The following is a 20,730-nucleotide window of genomic DNA, read 5'->3' as shown; positions in this document are numbered from 1 at the left end:
CCCGCGGTGGAAGGTCACCCAGTTTCGGATGCCAAAATGGCGGCCCCGGGGGCCTGGGAGGGAGGCTGAGCAGGGTAGAGGCTAGCCGGGCCTCCCAGCACGAAGGCAGCTTTGGGGCAAGGCAGGGGGACCAGGAGGGGCCGGCCAGGATCCCTTACAAAGCTGCCTTTAAAGCTCTTCTCGGTTAGCAAATATTTAACCACGGCTCAGCGACCCAGGTCTGGTGGGAGAGCGTGCTCAGAGGAAGGGGGGATGGAAGGGGGGGCGAAGTGGAGGCCCAGGGAAATGCCCCACCCCCAAAGGCAGACCGCAGACCCGCACCCGCCAGGGGCTGCCCTGCCCTTACACCTCGAGGAGGCCGCCTTAGTGGGAGGAAGTCGATTCCCATCTTGACACAAACAGAAGGAAACAAAGGCCCTCTCATCCCCTCCAGCCCCTCCCTCCCCGCCTGGCAGAGCCCAGTGTCGGCTGTGGGCACCCGACAGTTGGTGGCTTGTTCTGGGAGCCCAGACCCAGGAGTGCCTGCTCCCTGGGAACACAGACCCAAGCTGGGGCAGGTGCAGAAGGGGCGCCAAGGCCCCCCTGCAGCACCCCCAACCCAGGGCAGGACCGGCCCACCCACACCTGTCCTGCGCCACTTCCACTCTCACTAGTCTCCAGAGGCTGGTGTCCTGCACCAGGCCCTGCCACAGCCAAGGCCACACCCCAGGCCAACAGAGCCATGAAGCATGCAAAGGAAGGTTGAAAGCAGCCTGCAGGACCAGCCTCCTTAGACTGCTCACCCCGCTCCACTTCCCCCATCCTCCTGCCCCAGAGAGCCCTGGCTTGGGAGCCCGACAGACACAGAACAAACCCCAGCTCCGTGGTCCGGTGCCTTGCTCTGAGCCTCAGTATTCTCCTCCGTGCACTGGCGATAATCAGCTTCTCCCTCGTACGGCTGTTGTCATCAGGCCGGGCACAGAGGCGGCTGATCTGTGACGGTGATTTTATAAACACTAACCTCCATCCCGCTCACACCCAATCCCCGTTCCTACTGACTTCTCAGCAACATCCCTCACCTGTTCCTACTGACTTCTCAGCAACACCCCTCACCTGCGTGCTCTTTTCTTCCTTGCCACGCCCACTGGAGCATGGTTAAGATCACAGCCATGAACCTTTATAAGGCTCACGTGGCCCTTAGCCCTCTCAGCCTGGGACCTGGCCATCTGTCAAAGCTGCCCCCAGGCCGTGGTGCCCCTCAACACACATCTGCTCTCCGCCCACAGTGCAGAGCGCTGAGGCTGGACCGGGCGCCCAGGGCACTCTGCCACGGCACCCTCACGCTGGCGGGTGCCCACCACAGGCCCGAACCCGTTTGAGAGCCTACCGCCAACTTTCCCCATAGCACCCAGACTAGAGTTAGACCCTGAGATCCCAGGCAGAACTCGCTGCCTGAGCCCCTCCTCCATGACCAGCCTGACAGCCAGCATCACCACCCAGCCCCTCCCACCAGCCACCAAGAGGCAAGGCGCTGGGGACAGCCTGAAATCCACGTCCGCGTCAGTCAGCTCAGGATCAACCAAAATGGTAGCTGGGGGCAGCACCAAGGATAAGTGAGGGTCTCTGGGGCTCCACCGTGCTGGCCGAGAAAGGTTTTGTGTAGCCCTCATTCATTCATTCATTCATCAACCACGGGGCACTGGGCATTCAGGAGTGAGTTAGACAAACCCACTCCCTGTTGTCTAATGAGGGGGACAGACTGTCAACAAAACCTACAATGGGGCTGGGAGCAGCAGAACCCAGAGGAGGGGCAGCTAACCCAGCCCACGGCATCGGGGAAGACTTCCAGCAGGAGGTGGCACCCGAGACATGAAGGGGTGCTGGCAAGGTGAAGGAGGTTTGGGCAGGGAGAGCATGCCAAGCAGAAGACACAGGAACTGCACAGATTCAGACACGCGAGAAAATATTCATCTGTTCCACAAACATCTCCGAGTACCTTCCTGTGTCGAGAAGGGCACTTCCACAGAACAGTGTAGCGTCAAGGTTCTGGAATTTGATCTCAGTTCAAATACTAACCCCACTGCTCACTGACTGTAGGACTTTGGACGTGGCTTAATTCTCTCTGAACTTCAGTTTCCTGGGCCGTAAAAATGGGAATAACAATGGTACCCGGCCCGCGCCCCCCGTCAGGTTGTCATAAGGATTCAATGAAACGAGTAAAGCCACAGAGCCTGAGCAGGTGGGGCTTGTATTATCAATGATGATGCCTGAATAATTGAAAGGAGTTCCACCTGCCCGAGTGTCGGTGGCCGGGGGATGAGTTGTCAGGTGGGCAGTGGGGTCTTTCACAAGCCCACAGTGTGTCCACCCGTGCCACTGGCAATTTTCTGTGATGTGTTTCATGCCATGAAATGGGGACCAGAAAAGTGGAATCAAAACAGCAGCTACCCGGTCCCTCTGCAGGCCATTCAGAGGATGGGAAGGTAACACACTTGGGGTCCAGTCTTTCTGGGCCCTTGTCCCTCAGAGGTTAACTATTCAGAAAGGAGAAGTGGGCGGAGAAACATCAATGAAGATTCAGAAAGCAAACACCCAACAAACCATAAGCCACCAAACCTCGGTGGACCACAGCTCCCTCCGCTCCACGGCACTGCAGCTGGGCCACTTCTTTGTCTCTCTGAACCTCCACTTCCCACAGGTAGCCTCACAGGGTGGACAAGGCCAAGGGCGAGGCTAGATGGGAAAGTGCTTTGAACTCCACCAGGGCGGGACCACAGTGTCTTGCTTTCCTGGTATCTTGTATTTATACCTCTCTCTCTTTTTTTCTTGCCTTATTGAATTGACTAAGACGTCCAGATCAATGCTAATGAAAATACCTCTGTGGTTTCAACATCAAGTTTGCTCAGGCTTGCTCAGTATGTGACGAATGATGCTGTAAAGGGCTGAGTACCAGGTAAGGACTGTTAAGGGAAAAAAAAAGGGAGGACCTAGCTCAACTCCCAAAACAAAAGAGTTGGATAAGTCTCAGGAAAAGAGATGCCGTGGAAAGCCAGCCATAGCCAGGCCCCGGCCGAAATGGAGCCTGTTCTCGAGTGACCCACCCACGGCAGACAGGACTCCAGAAGGGGCTTTCCATCTCAGGGGCCCAGTGGTGGGACAGGTGGCCCCTAGAGAGTAGGGAGCTCCCTGTCACTGGAGGTATACAAGCAGAAGCTGGATGGCCAATTGGCAAGGAGGCTATGGAGAAGATTCTGTCCCAGGAGAGAGGTTAGCAGTAACAATACAAACAGACAGGGACTTCCCTGGAGGTCCAGTGATGGAGACTCCACACTTCCACTGCAGGGGGCACAGGTTTGATCCCTGGTCGGGGAACCAAGATCCCGCATGCCACGAGGTTGGGCCAAAAAAAAAAAGATAAAACACAGACAGACCCAGCTCTGCTACTGACCATGAACTTCCCAAGCCTCAGTTTCTTTATACATAAAATGGGGGTAAAAACAGCATGCACCTCAAAGAGTTGTTGTGAGGACCAAATAAGAGAATGTGTGAGTGGGCCTCCCTGGTGGCGCAGTGGTTGAGAGTCCGCCTGCCGATGCAGGGGATACGGGTTCGTGCCCCGGTCTGGGAGGATCCCATATGCCGCGGAGCGGCTGGGCCCGTGAGCCATGGCCGCTGAGCCTGCGCGTCCGGAGCCTGTGCTCCGCAACGGGAGAGGCCACAACAGTGAGAGGCCCGCGTACGGAAAAAAAAAAAAAAAAAAAAAGAGAATGTGTGAGTAGTGCCTGGCGCTCTGCCTGACTGCTGGTAAGAGCCCGATCAATGTCAGCTGCCATTCTAATAAGAATCAATCACTAATAAGTGCCAGTTACTCTGGCCAAAGCCTAATGGAAAAAAGGCTAGGGACTTCCCTGGTGGCGCAGTGGCTAGGAATCTGCCTGCCAACGCAGGGTACATAGGTTCGAGTCCTTGTCTGGGAAGATCCCACACGCCGCAGAGCAAATAAGCCCGTGCGCCACAACTACTGAGCCGGCACACCTAGAGAGCCTGTGCTCCACAGTGGGAGAAGCCACCGCAATGAGAAGTCCACACAACGCAATGAAGAGTGGCCCCCGCTCGCCCAACTAGAGAAAGCCTGTGCTCAGCAACAAAGACCCAACGTAGCCAAAAATAAATAAAATAAAATAGATAAATTTAAAAAAAAAAAAAGAAAAAAGGCTAAAGACAGACACACAAATCCCGCACATTTCATTAGCCGAGTGCCCTCTGACACCATCCTTTTCACTAAGTCCAAGTCAGCCTCCTTCCCAAGCTGCTGCCTGCCCCTGTCCATCCCCCTGCCCATCTATCTGTCTATCTATCCTCCTATCTATTGCTCTATCCCTCCCTCCCTCCCTCTCCCTCTCTCCCTCTCTCTCTCTCTCACACACACACACACACACACTCTCTCTCTCTCTCTCTCTCTCTCTCTCTCTCTCTGCTGCCTGCAGTGCAGGCTCCCTGGGTCCAGAGGGAAGTGGGGTGGGAGCAGGGAGAGGGCACAAGGCAGGGAGGGAGCAGCAAAAGGAGACCAGCCCAGGAAGGGAGGGAGAAGGAAGATGAGCCACTATGAAAATTCACTCACGTGCTCACTGCTGGGCCAGAAGGAAACCCAATCCCAGGCTGGAATGCCAGGGACCCTCGGCATGGAGAGGCTTCATGCAGATAGAAGATGGAAAGTTTATTCAAATAACAAGACTCCAGCGGGCTGCCCTCCTGAGCCAGCAAAGGACACAGGCCCTGCCCCACCCCGGGGTCACCAGCTGCATGTCTCCTCGGGCTCCAGCAGGCCCAGAAGGGAAGGTACAAGGGCAAATCTCCCAGGAGGCCCTGCCAGCTTCACATTCCTTGTTCCAGGTGCCTGCATGCCCCCCACCTGTGCTTCATGGGAAACTCTGCTCTCGGCCAACAGGCCCACGTTGTGTCTGCTTCTCCGGGGGTCAGGTGAGGGTGAGTGGGGACGGGCTCACCGTCTCCCCTGGCAGTGATAACAGATACCAAGCCCAGATTTCCAGGCGGTGATGCAGGGTTAAGAGCACTGGGGCCTGGGATTTCCCTGGCGGTCCAGTGGTTAAGGCACTGTGCTGCCAACGCAGGGGGCGTGGGTTCAATCCCTGGTTGGGGAACTAAGATCCCACATGTCACATGGTGCGGCCAAAAGATTTAAAAAAAAAAAAAAAAAAAAGCCCTGGGGCCTGAGTCCGGGCACCTGACCACGACTGGGTGACCCTGGGCAAGTCCCTCACCCTCCCTGGCTCTCCAGCACATCTGTCCAGTGAAGTGGCTGGACTCCATCGGGCTGAACCCTCAAGGCCTTCCTCCGACTATGACTGTCCCTGACAGCCACATTCCCCCCATTCAGGGCAGAACCCCGTTAGTCATCAGCATAACTTTGCTTTAACAATTAACTGGTGTCTGTTTCCCCCACGAGGACAGGGACCCTGTCTGTCTCATTCATGACCTATCCACAATACCAAGCACAGCACCGAGAACATAAAACCTGTCCCTGGCTGTGAGATTACACCAGAGCCCTCCATTCGGTCTCCCAGCCATCTTACGACACAGGAAAAGGTTGGGGTTTTCCAGAAAGGCCAGCTCAGGCCTGGGGACAGACCCTTCCCAGCCCCAGAGGCAGTGTTTGCCAGGGGCTCGCCAATCCCAGTAGGGCGCTTCCTACACAGGTGGGGCCTCGCACCTGGAGCCAGCCAGGCCAGCCCAAGGTCACACCTCAGCAGCAGAAAAGGTCACCACCCCATCACGCAAACCGAGCTGTCACCTAAGCTCAGATCCTCAGTTTCCTTTTCTGGCAGATTCTGTCAAATGATACAGCACCTGCAAAGGGCCTGGGAAATTGGAGCTGAGCAGGCCCTGCACTTGAGCCTGGGGTGAGGTAAAGGGACAGAGGCGGGGTGTGTCTGCGGGACTCTCACCTGGGGCCGGCGAGTCACCCTGCTTCTGTGTCCCCCGTTAGGGGAAGATCCCGGCCCCACGGAGGGGGACAGATGTGCCAGCATTTTGAAAAACCACCACCAAAGGGTAGTGCATGGGAGTGGTACTGCTGCCATGGCCAGCAAGAACCAATTTCTGGGCAATTCTGCTTCCCCCAAATACCTGCACTCTCTCAGCTCTGGGGCTCTGCAGAGCTGCCCCTCTACCTATGACTCGTCTTTCTTCATGCCTTGGGTCTCACCTAGACATCCCCTTCCCCAACAAGCCTTCCCTGACCCCCTAAGTCTGGGTCACTGCCGCTCCCTTGGCTCCCAGAGATGCCCTCACTCCCCACCTCGGCGGGGGTTCCATGCTGGGTCCTTCCTCCCAGAAAGGGGTCCTTGGGAGGATGAGGACCATGGTTGCCTCCCCACCCGGCACCCCCAGCCCCACACACGACCTGGCACTGAGCAGGCTCTCAAACAATGCTGGGATCGATGGATTAATCCCATGGAAATGATTAAGGCTGTCCAACAGAGCCCTGCCTGCAACCACGGAAAACAGGAACAACCCAAGTGCCCGGTGATAGGCGTTTGGCTGAGCAAGTTAAAAGGCAGGCTATTGCGGCCATAATGGAATATTCTGTAGCCATTCTACATGCTTCAGGGGGATGACCAGGATGCAGATGCCCACAGCCCACTGTAGATTTTCATCTTCTTCCTGTTACTCCTCTTTATCTTCTAATTTTTCTTTGATATTAGATATTGCTTGTGTAATGACAACAACAATAAAAGGGGGGGGGTGCTCTGAGGAAGCTCAGAGTTGAAAGGTGCAGCCTCCAGGGGCTGAGGAGGTGACCTTTGTTGGATGCTGGCAGGTGGGAGCCATTGTGGGTCTGAGGGGGAGGTCAGAGCTCACTGCCAAGACCTGACTTTAATAGCATCCTGTCGCTCAACTCCAGCCTGCCAGGGCTCCTCTGGGAGGGAAGCCCTGACCTTGGTGGGGGCGCTGGACCCCAAGGGCAGAAACTCTCAGCTCTGAAGGTTCACTTCGTGCCAGGCGCCAGGCATGGCTTCCGTCATAAAGCTCACAACACCACGAGGTGGTTATGCCATCCCCACTTTACAAATGGGGAAACAGAGACACAGAGAGCTGAGGCCACAAGGCAGAGGGGGAGCCCTGAGCACTGCAGAAAGGGGTCCCCGAGCCCAGCCTTCCGCCTCACACACCTTCAGCAGCCGACGTCCAGCTCTAAGCACCCAGCGGGCCTGCGCACCACACGGGGACCTGGGCCATGTCCTGGCCGGAGCAGTGAGTGGGGTGTCTAAGGGTTGGAGGACAGGTGGTTCACAGATCCGCCCAGCTGGATGAGAACAGCACGCTCCTCTAGCCCCACTGTTCCCACCATGCCCACCTGCACTGCCTGGCGCAGAGAGACTCCACGCTGGAGAAGCAATCCACCACTTCCCGGTGTGAACCCCCGAGTCTCATCCATCCACCCACCCCCTGCAAAATCTCTATTGACATGTTGATCAATTTCCTTCTATATTTTTTCTACACCTGCACAGACATACATACTTGCAGACGTACAGCACATCTTCACTTTCAATGGCTATGCAGTCCTCAAGGCTGGTGGTCATTGTCCTAAAAGCCAGATGACATCCCAGGCCCTGGGAGGGGCTAGCAGCAGGACCCTGGCCTGTCACAGCACCCCTCCTGGACGGACCCATTTTCCTGACCAGGAACTGAGACACCAAGAGGGGAAGGGACTTGGGCCACGTGGAGGACTCTGGGAGAATCCCTGGGCCACCAGGAGCCTGTTTCCTCATGTGACAGGAGGGCAAATAACAGGCATCGCTGAGAGATCGGGCGGCCGAGCTCCTCCCGGGCCTGGTACAGGGCCCACGTGGGCGAGCTCTCTAGGAGCGGGGTCGTTTCATCACGATGTGCCCTCTGATAACTATTTAATTAATGATTGGCCGGTAACCCCTTGTTCAGGGCAGCCCCCCAGCCAAACCTTGAACTCTACATGGGCAGGGCCTGGGCGAGCCCGGTTTGGGTGCCACGCACACAGCGGGCCCTCAGTCAAGGTGTGCCCCTGCGCCTGATGCACAGTGAGTCAGTCGGGGTGCCAGGACCCAGGTGTCCCATCCCCAGCCTGTCACACCAGGGCTTAGTCCCAGAGGCCCAGAGCCCAGAGGGGTCGGGAGCCAGGGGGAGGGTTGGCCCACCCAAGATCAAGTCCCTGGGCCCTGCCTCTCCAGGCCTCACCCTTGGGGCTCAAGGACAAGAACAAAAGACTCAAAGCCAGTGAGTCAGACTGAGAGGAATACACGCCAGGAGAGAGGAAGCTGTGTGTGCGCGCGGCTGCACGCACACCAGGCCTGTGGTCTCAGACCAAGGTGGGGGCAAACACTCCTTCCAGACGGGCAGAGGGGAAGTCAGAACCAGCCAGGGCTGTGCCCCTGCCCACGTCTGCCCCGCCCCTCCACACCCCCTAACGCACTCTCTGCACCCACCAGACCCTTCATCCAAATAGCTTCAGGTCCCTGTGCTGCGAGATGGAAACCTTGCAGGACACTGACTCATTCATTCGCTGCTAAGGAATTAATTTAAAGTAACAAATTTTAATTATAGCTATTGATTATTGAGCATTTACTATGCCCGGCACTGTGTTAAATATGCATAAATGTAACTGATAAATGCACATAATGCAATTTAACCTTTACATTAAAAGCATATCCAATATAATAAGGGAAGTAGTAGTATTATCATTCCCATTTTACAGCTGGTGAAACCAAGGCATCAAGAGCCACAGTAACTGTCCTAAGGGCACCTGGCTAGTAGCTAGTGGAGCCAGCTCTGTCCCTCGAGGCCACACTGTCTGCCTTGTAGTGCTCGTATCACGGACAAGAACCTAGGACCACAGCCACATGAGGCTCCCGGAGGAGGCCCCCACCCAGCCTGCCACGAGTGGGTCCAGGGAACAGCACTCCTGGCTGCAGGCTTAGTCCGTGGGTCCTGCAAGGCCTCTCAGGGCCTAGAACTTGGCCCAGAGGACCCGCAAGAGGCTCTCGCCCAAATCCTTCATTGAACCCCGGTGGAAAATGAGGCCCAGCGTGGAGGCTAGGCCGAGCTCCCCTCCACGGCGCTGGACCCTCAGAAGCCACACAGGGGGCTCAGGAAGAGGGGAGGGGAGGCGAGGGGCTCTGCCCCTAATCACACAGGAAGTCTGCTGAGCCCCACCCTGTGGGGCTCCAGGCCTGACCGCGGCCCGGCCCCCAGCCTGTAGGGCAGGCCCCAGAAGCACCTCCTCTCAGATTCTGCCACAATTTCAACAGGAAAACAGGAAAGCTGAGCTGGGTGGCCTGCTACAGCCCGACTCGGAGTGGAGGTTTGTCTCCCAGGAGCAGGCAGGCCTGAGAAAGTAACCCTTCTGCCCTGAGAAGGGGGCCTCACCTCTGACCACAGAGACTCAGGTCAGGGTGAGAGAAAGGGCTTGCTGTGTTCAGCCACTCGGCCCAAATCGTGTCCCACCCCGTACCCCCCAGCCACCCTCCTTGAGATGGAATCGCCCCATTTTTGAGACGGGGGAACTGAGGCCCAGAGAGGGGAAGCCCCCTGCCCAAAGCCCCACAGTGAGCCGTGACTATGCTGAGCAGAGCCCGGAGGGCTGCCCTCGGCCGGGCTGAGTAGTGGTTGTCCTGAGGGATCAGGCCTCTCCCCACTCCTTTTCCTGGCAGCCTGAAATATGGCAGTGGGGCTGGAGGGGAAGGTAGCTTGGCTTTTTTTAATCCTCCACACCACCTAGCTGTCTGCATGTGGACAGGCCTGGGCTGTCTCCTCAGACACAGGCCTATCTGTGAGGCCAGCACAGGGCCGCTTCTCTCATAGAGGGCTTGTTTGTTTACTCAGTTTTCAAAATTATAACCTTCACAGCCCCACCCGGGCCCATTGCTCCTTCCTGACCAGCCTTTGCTGCCTGGGGTGTCCAGGAATGGAAAGGGCCCTGGGTTCCCGTCCCAGGTCTGCAGCCTCTGAGACCCTGGGAATGTCCTTTCCTCTTTCTGGGCCTCAGTTTACTCAATTATGAAATGGAGGAGGGGATTGGTCAGATGGATTGCGAAGGGTCCTTCCTGGCAAGCAGGGAGGTCTGGGCCAGAAAAGGAAAGCAGCCACGGCCCATCAGCAAGCTCCAAACTCAGGGAAAGGGGGATCTGTGGCCTGAGCAGGCCAGGCCGCGAGCGAACCTTCCATGCTAACCGCAACTCCGCAGCCCAGTGGGGCCCAGACTCCCCAAAGCTTCAGCCCTGTTCTCTTTTCTCCCCTTCCCACTCCTCTCCAGAGAACACTTCCAAAAAAACAAACAAAAAACAAAAATGGAAACAGAAGTGCAATTGTCAGCCCACTCCCCTCTGGAGGTCCCATCATTCCTAAAATCCCTGGCGGGCAAATGACACTGCTCCCCCAAGGACTCAGCTAAATGGAACTGCCGTTTACCCAGCGGGTTCCATGTGCCGGGAGCAACAGCCTCCCAGAATCTTCACATGCCCCAGAGGCAGGGATCACCTTCCATTTTACTGAAGGTGGAGAGTAACTTGCCCAAGGCCACGGGGCCTTTGCTGGCAGAAGCCAGTTGCCTCCAGGTCAAGGCCAGACATGTTGCCTCTTGAGTTGGGCTGACCAAATTTAAAACTAACATGCACTTTAGAAAACATAAAGATCCACCGTCTTTGTAACACAAACCACATTGCGTTCAGCTTGATGGAAGCATCTTGGATGGCATGAGTCCCTGAGATCAGGGCTCGCGTCACTGCTTCATCCCCACCACCCAGCTCAGGCCCAGCACAAGACAGGTTTCAGAGCGGGCTCTTTCCCTCCACAGCAAGATGGCATCGCACAATAAATAACCGCTGGGCACCCGCTCTGTGCCTTCAACACAGCCCAAGGCCCACAGGCTCCCAAGAGGTCAGAGCCAGGAGGGCACTAGAGATTGTGCTAGTGCCCATTGCACAGATTGGCAAAACAGGGCCAGAGAGGAAGAAGGACTTACCAGAGGTCACCTGGCACCAGCCCTGAGACTCCTGCCTCCCAGGCTGCACCTATAAATGGCTCCTGGCAGGTGGGAAGGATTCGAGGCAGGTAAATAAAGCACAAGAGGGTGAGTAGCTTCCTGCCCAAGGGACTCCTCTTCTAGAAGATTCTGGCTTCACAAACTTGGCTGGACACAAACAGCTGTCAGGCGTGGGGAGAAGGACCGCAGCTGCGGCTGGCTTGGCCACAGATGTGTGGGTGGGAAAGTGGGGTCCACAGTTTCCAAACCACAATTCATTTTTCCTCTGCCCCTCCTGGGTGCCTGGTTACCCACTGGAGCCCCTGGCCCTGCAGGTGGACCCTGCACCCTGGCCCAGGCCCTGCACTTTTGTTCCCGAGAGGAAGGACTCCCTCGGCCAGTGTCCTATCGAGGACGATGCGCAACAGTAATGACTGGTCATAACAGGAGTCAGCACTGCCCACATCATCTCGTTGATCCCTCACAATGACCGAGCACATCTGGGCTACCTTAGGCCCACTTTACAGATGAGGAAACTGAGGCCAGGGGAAGGGAAGGCACCTGCCAAATGACGGGGCAGTTGAGACAAGATCTCGAAGCCAGGTCCTCAGAATCCAGGCCCACCCTCTTTCCACTCTGCCCCCGGAAGCAAAGGTTCTCATACTCAGAGCTGCTGAGGAAGGGAGTGAGTCTCCTGTCATCAAAGGAATGGGAGCAGAGGCAGCTAGGACCCCTGGCTACCTCAGTCAAACAGCCTATGGGGGGGGTCCATCAATCCCACAGGGCCAAGAACAGGCACCAGATCTTCCCAACCTCACACATCACCATCACCAAGGCCTGGCTGCTCCATCACTCACTCACTCACTCACTCACTCACTCACTCACTCACACTCACACACACACACACACACACACACACACACGTCCCCTGACTGTACCCCATCTGCACTGGTTTGGGCCCCACTCACCACTGGGCTCTCCTCTCACCCACCCTCCTAGGCCTCCCCAGGACACTCAGGACAAAGTCCCCTCTTCTTCAGGGCCAGCCTATGAGGCTCTCTCCTCTTCACCCCACCCCCCACCCACCCATTGGGCCAGTTCCCCTCTCACACTTTCCTGCTGAAGGTCTCCCCCCCGCCCCCCCGCCCCGAGAACACTCCTTACCCTGAAGAGGGACAGCCAGCCAGGCAGCACCACACGGGCAGGGGCTGTGTCAGAGTTTGGGTATCAGTGTGTCCCTGGTGTCTAGCACGGTTCCTGGCACACAGTAGGAGCTCAGTAATTATTGACTGAATGAATAAAAGAATGACCAAGTGTGTCTGGGGCAAGAGCTCATCACATGCCTGTGGGCTCTCCCAGGCATGCAGACGGCGACCCTCTCCCTCAACTTCTTACATCCAAACCCACCCAGCCCTGCCTTTAGAAGGTACCTAAGACCACTAGGAAAAGGTTTTCAGAGACAGAGAACTCTCATAAGTAGATACCGGTCTTGGGGGTCACAGATGGGAAGAAAAGGCACAGAGAGGCATAGCCATTGGTTCAGAGTCACACAGCAAACAGTCAACAGGACCAGGCTCAAGACCCAGATCAAGCAAATAATTCTGGACACGTGGCCAGGCAAGGGTGTGTGTGTGTTCCTATCTGTCTTTTGTCCCTTCATTCCTGGGCCCTGCCCAACATCGGACACAGAGTAGGCAATGCTGCTGACTGACTCTCCTGTGTGACCACAGCCCATCTCACCACCCTCCAGGTGCCTGCTGACCGCTGCAGATGTCCAGGGCCACAGGCTGGTGCTCCTCAACCTGGGGCATGCCAACTTCCTGGAACACATGGCAGGGGTCTGGGTGCCTGAGGCTACAGGACAGACCTGGCCCATCTCCCTCCAGGTGGCATCCTGGGGCTACCACGCGCTGTGTTCTCACCACTCACCAGCCCCGTGCTGCGCTGTGCAGGGGCTGTCACTCTTGATTCTACGCCCTGAGAAGCCAGCACTCTCATCCTCTTTAACGGAAGGAAGACACTGAGGCTCAGAGATGGTGGCCAACCTGTCCCCAAACACCAGAGTGGCAAAGCTCAGACTCGCACCCAAGCAGTCTGAACGCACAGCCTTGCCCAGACCTCTGGACTCCCTGCTTCCTTCTGACTTACCATCCACTGTGTCACCAGGCTGGTCCCTTCACCTCTGTAGGCCAGAGGTAGCACATCTCCAAACCGAGATGGTTCCCAGGGGTGGAACCAGGTGCCCTGGAGAGATGGGCACTTCCTGTTCTTCCAGTTTTAAAATCTGGGAGATCAGACGATTGCGGTGTTCCGTGACTCCAGCCCTAGATTCCATCAGAAGAGGGGTATGGCTCCGCTCCACCCTCGAGGGATTGAAACCTCGGCATCTGCCTTCATCTTTCCTTCACACTCGGCCCAGCACCTTCCACAGAAAACCCTTCTTCCTCAGGCAGGGAAGTCAGTGGGGGCGGGGCAGGAGAAGGAAAAGCAGCTCAGGAATTTCTGTGACCGACCGCAGGAGGATGCTACGAGGAGACCCGGGCTGGAGTGAGCCATGAGCTCTGCCTGCGGAGGAGGTGGGGGGGCGCCAGCAGGCGGGCAGGACTGGCCAAAGGCAGACTTGAGTCCGGCCGAGTAAAGACAGGAGGACAGATGTGTGCAACCCAGTCTCTGACACATGCCGCTGTTCCACTTGGCCCCTGCCACTAACCTGCACTGCCCCCGCGCCCCTAACCATGGCCTGTAAAATGCTGGGGAGGGAGGTGGAGGGTTCAGATGCAAAGAAACAAAGGAAGGCTTGGCACAGAGTAAGTGCTCGGTTAAACAATGGCTAATCTTACAGGTTCAGAGCCGGGGCGGTGCACTCCATCAACTACCATCCTCAGGCAGGAGACAAATCAGTAGACTCCCTGCAGGCTGCAGGCTGGGGAAGCGGCAGGACCTACGTGGTCACACCCAGACGCCATGGGCATCAGTCCGTGTCCCCAGCTCACGGGCAGCTCCTTTGAGCCCGCTCCCAAGGAAAGATGCTCAGAGGTGTCTGGGCCTCCCAGGAACGGGCCTCCCTTGAAACGCCCAGGTTGGTGGAAGCAGGCTGGGGGGTGCGGAGGGGGAGTAGGACAAGAGGATGAGTCTGTCTTCAGCAGGGAAGCTGACCAGAGCCGGAAAGGAAACAAACACAGTGACTCAGTTTGCCCCTGAAAACCACCTATTTGGTCACAGTGGAGCATGGCAATGTCCTACATTAGGGGAAAGGCTAAGAAAAACGTCTGCATGGATGGCCTCAGGTGGAACAAGATGTAGCTTTGAACGACGCTTCCAGGGAGGGTCTAATGACCTGGGAGAGATGTTTATTATGAATCGTTTAGTGCAAGGAGCAAGGCACAAATTGAGTCATGGTCTCAGCGATGTGTAATAAACACAGAAGGGAAATACCACGAAAGAATAAAGTTATTGCGGGATGGTGGCGAGTGACTCCTAATTTTGTCTCTAACCCTCGTTCCTCAGGCGGCAGGAAGGGAGGCCCATGGCCCAGTTTGGGTTTAGAAAGGTCTCTTTGGCAGCGTGTGTGGGAAGGATGGAGGGGTGAGACGGGAGGCAGCTCTGAGCAGGCGAGGCCGGAGCTCAGGCCCCAGCAGTGGGAAAGGAACAGACGGAGTGGAGGCTGGATGGAGGGGGAGGGCAGGGTCAACGCCAACAAAAGCACGTTATGTAAGACGACACAAGAGCAGGGCAGAATCCCCAGACGCTTTACCCCCAGGGGCTGACCCAGACCTTGGCTAAGGGCGGCAGCACGGGGGAGGGGGGGCGATGGAGGGGGGAGCACTGCTTCCGGCCAGCCTGGGCTCCTTCATCCAGGAAGCCACGCACCTGGGTTGGGGGGTGGCCAAATGCGGACCCCCCCCACCCCTAAACTCCTGGGACCTTCAACCACTGCCCGAATGAGGAAAGGCAGGTTTTTAAAATCAACTTGGAGGAAAGATATTAACTATTCTGTTCAATAAATTAAAGATACCCCTTTTCTCATATCTGATTGTCAAAAGGGGTGATAATACTTGGTACTGAAGTACCACATGCTGTCAGGAGGGAGTGTCAAATGTTTACAGTCTTTTCAGAGGCTCTGTGTCAACACATCAAAACGTGACCCAGGAGTTCCATTTTGAGGCCGCTCTGACACCGGAACCTGGTGCTGGATGTGTGCAAGGAGGTTCGGGCAGCACCGTGATTACGAGCAAAACACTGGAAACTCAACGTCGGTTAACAGGGGTCTGGGTAAATAAACCTTGCCACGCACAGAAAGAAACCCACCCACAGAAGAAGGCAGACTCATGTGTTCTGACATGGAAGGGTATCCATAATATATGGAGTGAAACAAGTCAAACCACAGAAACATATAATTGGACCTCTTTTTATAAACAGAGTTAAATGTGTATGTACACAGATGGGCGTTTGGAAACAGTGACACACCAATCTTGAGGGATTTCTTCTGGGCAGTGGGATTGAAGGGAGGAAGACGGAAGAGCTCTGCTTTCTGCATTTTCCACTCCCACATTGCTTGCGTGTGTGTTAACTTTTGCAATCAGACGACATTAGCAGTGGTTGCCTCGAGTTGGGAAGGACTGAGGGGGAAGCGGGGGTGACTACTAATGGGTGGTGAATTTCTCTGATGGGTGACGTAATGTTCTAAAATCGATTGTGGGGAAGGTTGCACGACTGTGAATATACAAAAAACCATTGAATGGTACACTTTAAGTGGGTGAATTGGCTGGCAGGTGAATTGCGTTTCAATAAAGCTGCTATTTAAAAACAGAATTAGCAAGGGGAAAGGTGAGGCTGGCAGAAGGGAGGAGCGCAGGCCCTGGCAAACTTCTGCACAAGCGCTCCCGGATAATAAACCTTAAGGGCACTGTGTGTACGTGTGTGTGCCGGGGGGGGCGGTTCCTTGGCCCCCACAATTTCATCTTGATCAACAGAATTTCTGGAGCAATGATTGAGTCTTTCAAGTACGTCCTTGAGGCAGAGCCCTCATCCCCCTGACCCACATCAAGCAGGGCCAGGTTTCCTGCCAAGGGCACGGCACCCAGCCCCTACTTGCATACCTCGAGCAACGGTGAGCTCACTCCCTCACCTGCTCCATCTTGGTTTATGTGGCTCAGACCATATGCAAAGAATCCCTCTTACAGCACTGATAGGAGCCAGCGAGCACTTCCACTCTTGTTCTTGTCCTGGCCTCTGTGCCAGGTAGAAGGTGTGAGTTGGCCTAACCCTACCCCCCACCTCTCCATGTCTTAGTTCTTTCCTTGTCATATGGGTCCTCCCCTCACTGCTCTCTGGACCCACTCCAGATAGCCCACATCCATCTCACACATATGCCAACACAGAAGGTAATCAAGGTTTCTAAAAACCCAGGTGGATTCCTGCATCCCAGAAACCAGCATCAACCCTGACCCCAGGGACTGGACAAACCTCGGAGAAACAGGACCTAAACCACAGCTGCAGTTAGTTGCTTGCTTCAAACTCCAAACACCTGGCCACTCTCAAGAACAGAGGGTAAAGAACAATCTCAATAATAATGGCAGTTGTTTGCTAAGCACTTACTATGCCCCAAGCACTGGGCCAAGTTTCTGACCTGCATTATCTCATTATTCCCATTCTACAGATAAGAACACTGAGATTTAGATGCTGGCCCAAGGTCATGCCAGCTAACTTGCTGTGGAGTCAACGTTGGGACCTTGAGCTGGCTCAATCTGAGGAGATTTGTGGGGAAACTTTGGGATGGTTAGGCCCTCAGAGCTGGAAGGGACTATGGCCCGCAGGGAAGACACCCTTTCAATCACAGTGAGAAACAGACTGAAGAGAGTTAAGTAAGCGGCTGCCTGAGGTTACGCAGGCCTCCTGGCTCCCAGGCCAGGGTTCTTCCTCCACACAAACTCCCTCGTGAAAGAAGGAAGAGAATCATCCTGCCACTAGCCCCACGGGGCCGCTGGTGTGAGAACAAGCCCCTGCTTGCCAGGAGCTTTGAAATCCCAGGATGAAAGGCGCCGTGACAGCAAAACAGCACCATGGGCAGGAGCGCGCCTGACCCCTGCCAGGACTTGCAGGCTGGCACTCACCTGCTCACCTCCTCAAGGCGGGTGCAAATCCTGGGGAGCCACTGGCCAAGCCACAGAACCCAACCAGGAACAGGCCTCGGAGCTCGGAGCACAGCTGACTTCTCTATGGGGCAGCCCTGGATCCCTAGGTCGGAAGGGCTCTGGAATTTTAATTGTCCTGCAGGAAAGTGTTGGCTGCTCTAGCTGCTCCGTGGGTGGGGTGAGGAGGATTCGAGGATCACTGGAGGTGGCAAAGCACGCCCCCATTCCCCACAACAGAGATTTCCGAGGCAGCTCCCTTCTGTGGGAGGGGGCTGGAAGCTTGCTGGTTTCCTCCCCTCCCACCCGGTACTGCAGGAGCTCCCTCAGGTGAGTCTGGACCAGGAATTTGAGGCATTTAAGGAGGGTTATTAATAGCACTGAAGTGTTGAGAAGAAAGAGGCCAGCAGGCTCTGAGTGGGCACAGCCCTCTTCCACCAAGCCTGGCATCCACAAAACAAACCCAACCCTGTCCAGGGGAGGACACTTCACCTTCTGTGGCCTCAGTCTCCTCTCCTGTGAAGTGGCAGTTCTCAGCCCAGGAGGTGGGAAGAGGGGGAGAGCCAGGGCTGGGTGTGGAGGGAGGAAAAACCCCACCAAAGAAGGCGCAACACACCCCAACCAGGCCGGGTGAGGGGCCCCAAGAGGAGGTCGTGAATGGATGGACTGTTACAGAGGCCCAGGAGGCTGCCACCAACAGGGAGGGGACAGGAAGACTCCGCCCAGGCCTTCCTCCTCCCAGAGTCCAGGCCTGTCCTACAAGCAAGTATTCCAGGACTTAACCCCCTGCTGGTCTGACGCTGGAGAGGGTCTGACTCATTTCTTCATCACCCTCACCACTGGGCCCGGGCCCAGGCCTGGCACAAAGGGGGATCTCAGGCCGTGAGCCCAGGACCACAGTCACAGGACAAACCTCTGTGCCCAGCTGGGGTGGGAACCCGGCGTTAAGGGACCCCTGGTTCCTGTTCTCCAGGGGTGTGAGTGGCAGAACACAGCTTCTGAAACTCTAGAGAACTGCAGGACACATCATGATAAGTGTAGGCGGACACCGTGCTCTGGGTCCACCAGACAGAGAAAGGCAGATTCAGCCAAGAGGAATGGCCTCCTCTTTCCATAGGCTTCCCCCTCCATCCTACATGGACCAGCACCCCATGCACTGGGGTCTCCTCTATGCCAGGCTGTGCTAAGCAAGCTACGTGAATTAGCTCACTTAAGTCTATTAATAAGGAAGAAATCATTCACCCCATTTCGAAGAGGAGAAAACTGTGAGGGGCCAGGACATTAGGAGACTTGTCCAAGATCTCATGGCTGGGAAACAGATGCTAGGGTTCCACCCAGGCAGCCTCACGGAGAACTGAGTTTCCCAGGCAGCCAGAGGGTCTCACCCTCTCTCTCCACTCTCTGAGTTTTGGGGAGGAGGAACCCAGGACCCTGCTGCAGTCCCTGGGCTTCCCCAGGGAGTGGGGAGGGGGCAGCTGCTCTTCTGAGAAGTGGCCACTGTGCAGATGTGGCTGAAGGAGGGGGCTGAGGAGGCTGGGCTCCGGCCCTGACCAGCCCAGCCCCCTAAACAAGCTGCCAGCAGAAGCACCCTGCTGTGCCGGAGTCCAAGGACAGGGATTCTGACCCACCCCTCCTGTGTATCCCATCTATCCTAAGCCCACTCCCCAGGCTCAGTCTCAGGCCTTGATGGGACAATCCCCTGGAAGCCTCGGCCACGTGTACTGGGGCTGGGGCCAGGGCGAGCGGGAGACTGGGACAGCTAGGGAAGGTCAGGACACGCTGGCCGAGTGGGCCTGGACCGCTTCCGGGCGGGGATACCCAAGGTTAAGGGGAGGCTGCGACCCCTCCCATCGCTCTACTGCGGTAGTGTGTTGGGGGATCCGACGAGACCCGGCTCCAAGGGGTGGGCGGGAGTTCGAGTCCCCCCGGGAGGGGGAAGGGCGGCCTCAGAAGGGGCCGGGAAGGGGCGCTCAGACGTAGAAGAAACAAGCTTGGACAACAATCTTGGTCACCCAGCCACTCCCGCCCTGCCCGGGGCCTGACTCTCCCGAGACCCCGGCAGGCTGGCCGGGATGGGGGCGTGGCCGGGGGCTCCCCGCCGGACCCCCTGCGCGCGCTGCGCTGCGCGGGACTCACCTGCGATGTGCTGGCGCCTGGCGTCGTCCAGGTGCGTGGACAGCACGTCCCCCATGGTGAGTAAGAGCCGCGGCCCTATCCGGCCGCCGCCTGCCGCTGCCCGCGCTGCTCAGACGGGCGCCACTGGCGCCATGGAGCCGGCCAACCCTGCTCCCGCCGCTCCTGTCCTCCCTGGCTGCGGCCTCGCCCGGCTCGCGCTTCGGCTCTAGCAGCGTCAGTCCGCTGACCGCCTCCGCCTCGCGCCCCAGCCCGCGACCCAGCAGCCCCACCGCGCCCGCCCCGCCCCACCAGGCCACGCCCCTGGATCTGAGCCCCGCCCCCCCCGTCGGTGGCTGGCAGGCTGGCGGGCTGGAGGGCTGGCGGGCTGGCTGGCGGGCGGGGCAGGGGGCCGGGGATGCCGGGACCGCCCGCAAGACGGAAACAAAGAGAAGGTCGGAGAAAGAGAGACCGAGGAGAGACGCAGAGGGAGGCGCACCGGACCGTGATCAAAACGAAGAAAGAGATGGGGCTGCTGGGGGCATCTGAAAGAACGGGAGTGCCTGGGGGGCTCCAGCCTGAGTGTCACCCCCTCCCCGACCCGCTTGGGAAGAGAATCACGCCGAGGAGGACGTAGGGGACCGGTAGGCGACGCCTAGGCGCACTCCTCCCGCCCCTGCTCTCCTGCCCCCAGCCCCGCCCGCCGCCGCCAGCCCTCAGGAAGTTCCCTGGCCTTGATCCGACCTGCCCCAGAAGGTGTGCCCTCCTGTCTTGCACAATAGTGCAGGGAAAAGGGAGGTGGCAGGCAAGGCTCCAGCCCAAAGGCACCCCTGGTCCCAGTGCCAGGCGGACATTCCTCAGGCTCGGCATATGGGTACTTCAGTTGGGAAGTGGTTTGTGAGACAGGGCAAGTCAGGAGTAGAAAAAAAAAAGTACTTTACAGTTTGTAAAAGACTCAGATTCAAAACCCACGGACCAGCGTGGACTTTGGGTACCGGGCCTGCGGGGCTGGGCATGATTGGGTCACGGGTAGCAGGGGAATGTGTTTCAATTCTACCCACACTATCCCCCAAGCTGGTAGAGGAGACAGGTTAACCCCTGGGATCCCCAAATCATGGACTGGGGTAGCAGAGGTCATCCTTTGGCTGCTGATGCTCAGACCTCCTGTACTGCATACCAAACGTCACCCAGTTTCTGCTTGCTTACTCCAATGACTGAGTACTTAACTTGTCAGCGTGCCCCACCCTGTAATTGGACAGCTCTTACTGTAAGTGAGAGACATGGCAGAAAATGATGATAAAAAAAATTAACTTTACTGAGCACGGGTGCTTCAGTCCTGTCAGCGCCACAGAAGGTAAGTTTGAAGTTGACTAATGTGATCTAGGCCAGTGGCCTGTTAGGAACCGGGCCACACAGCAGGAGGTGAGCGGCGGGGGAGCAAACGAAGCTTCATCTGCTGCTCCCCGTCACTCGCATTACTTCCTGAACCAT

General features: G+C 56.9%; 1 protein-coding gene across 1 annotated transcript in view; it reads right to left on the bottom strand.

The window, feature by feature from the left end:
- Nucleotides 1–19,522, bottom strand: part of NIBAN2 (niban apoptosis regulator 2) — a 51,688-nt gene extending 32,166 nt beyond the window's left edge. The window contains exon 1 of the mRNA XM_082613015.1: nt 19,264–19,522. Coding sequence (XP_082469141.1) covers nt 19,264–19,318 — 55 coding nt within the window. The 5' untranslated portion in view covers nt 19,319–19,522. The remainder of the gene's footprint in view (nt 1–19,263) is intronic.
- Nucleotides 19,523–20,730: the final 1,208 nt, after the last annotated feature.

Source organism: Mesoplodon mirus (assembly GCF_964341445.2).
Source record: "Mesoplodon mirus genome assembly, chromosome: 1".
NCBI classification, from domain to species: domain Eukaryota; kingdom Metazoa; phylum Chordata; class Mammalia; order Artiodactyla; family Ziphiidae; genus Mesoplodon; species Mesoplodon mirus.
This window is presented reverse-complemented; position numbering and strand designations above follow the sequence as displayed.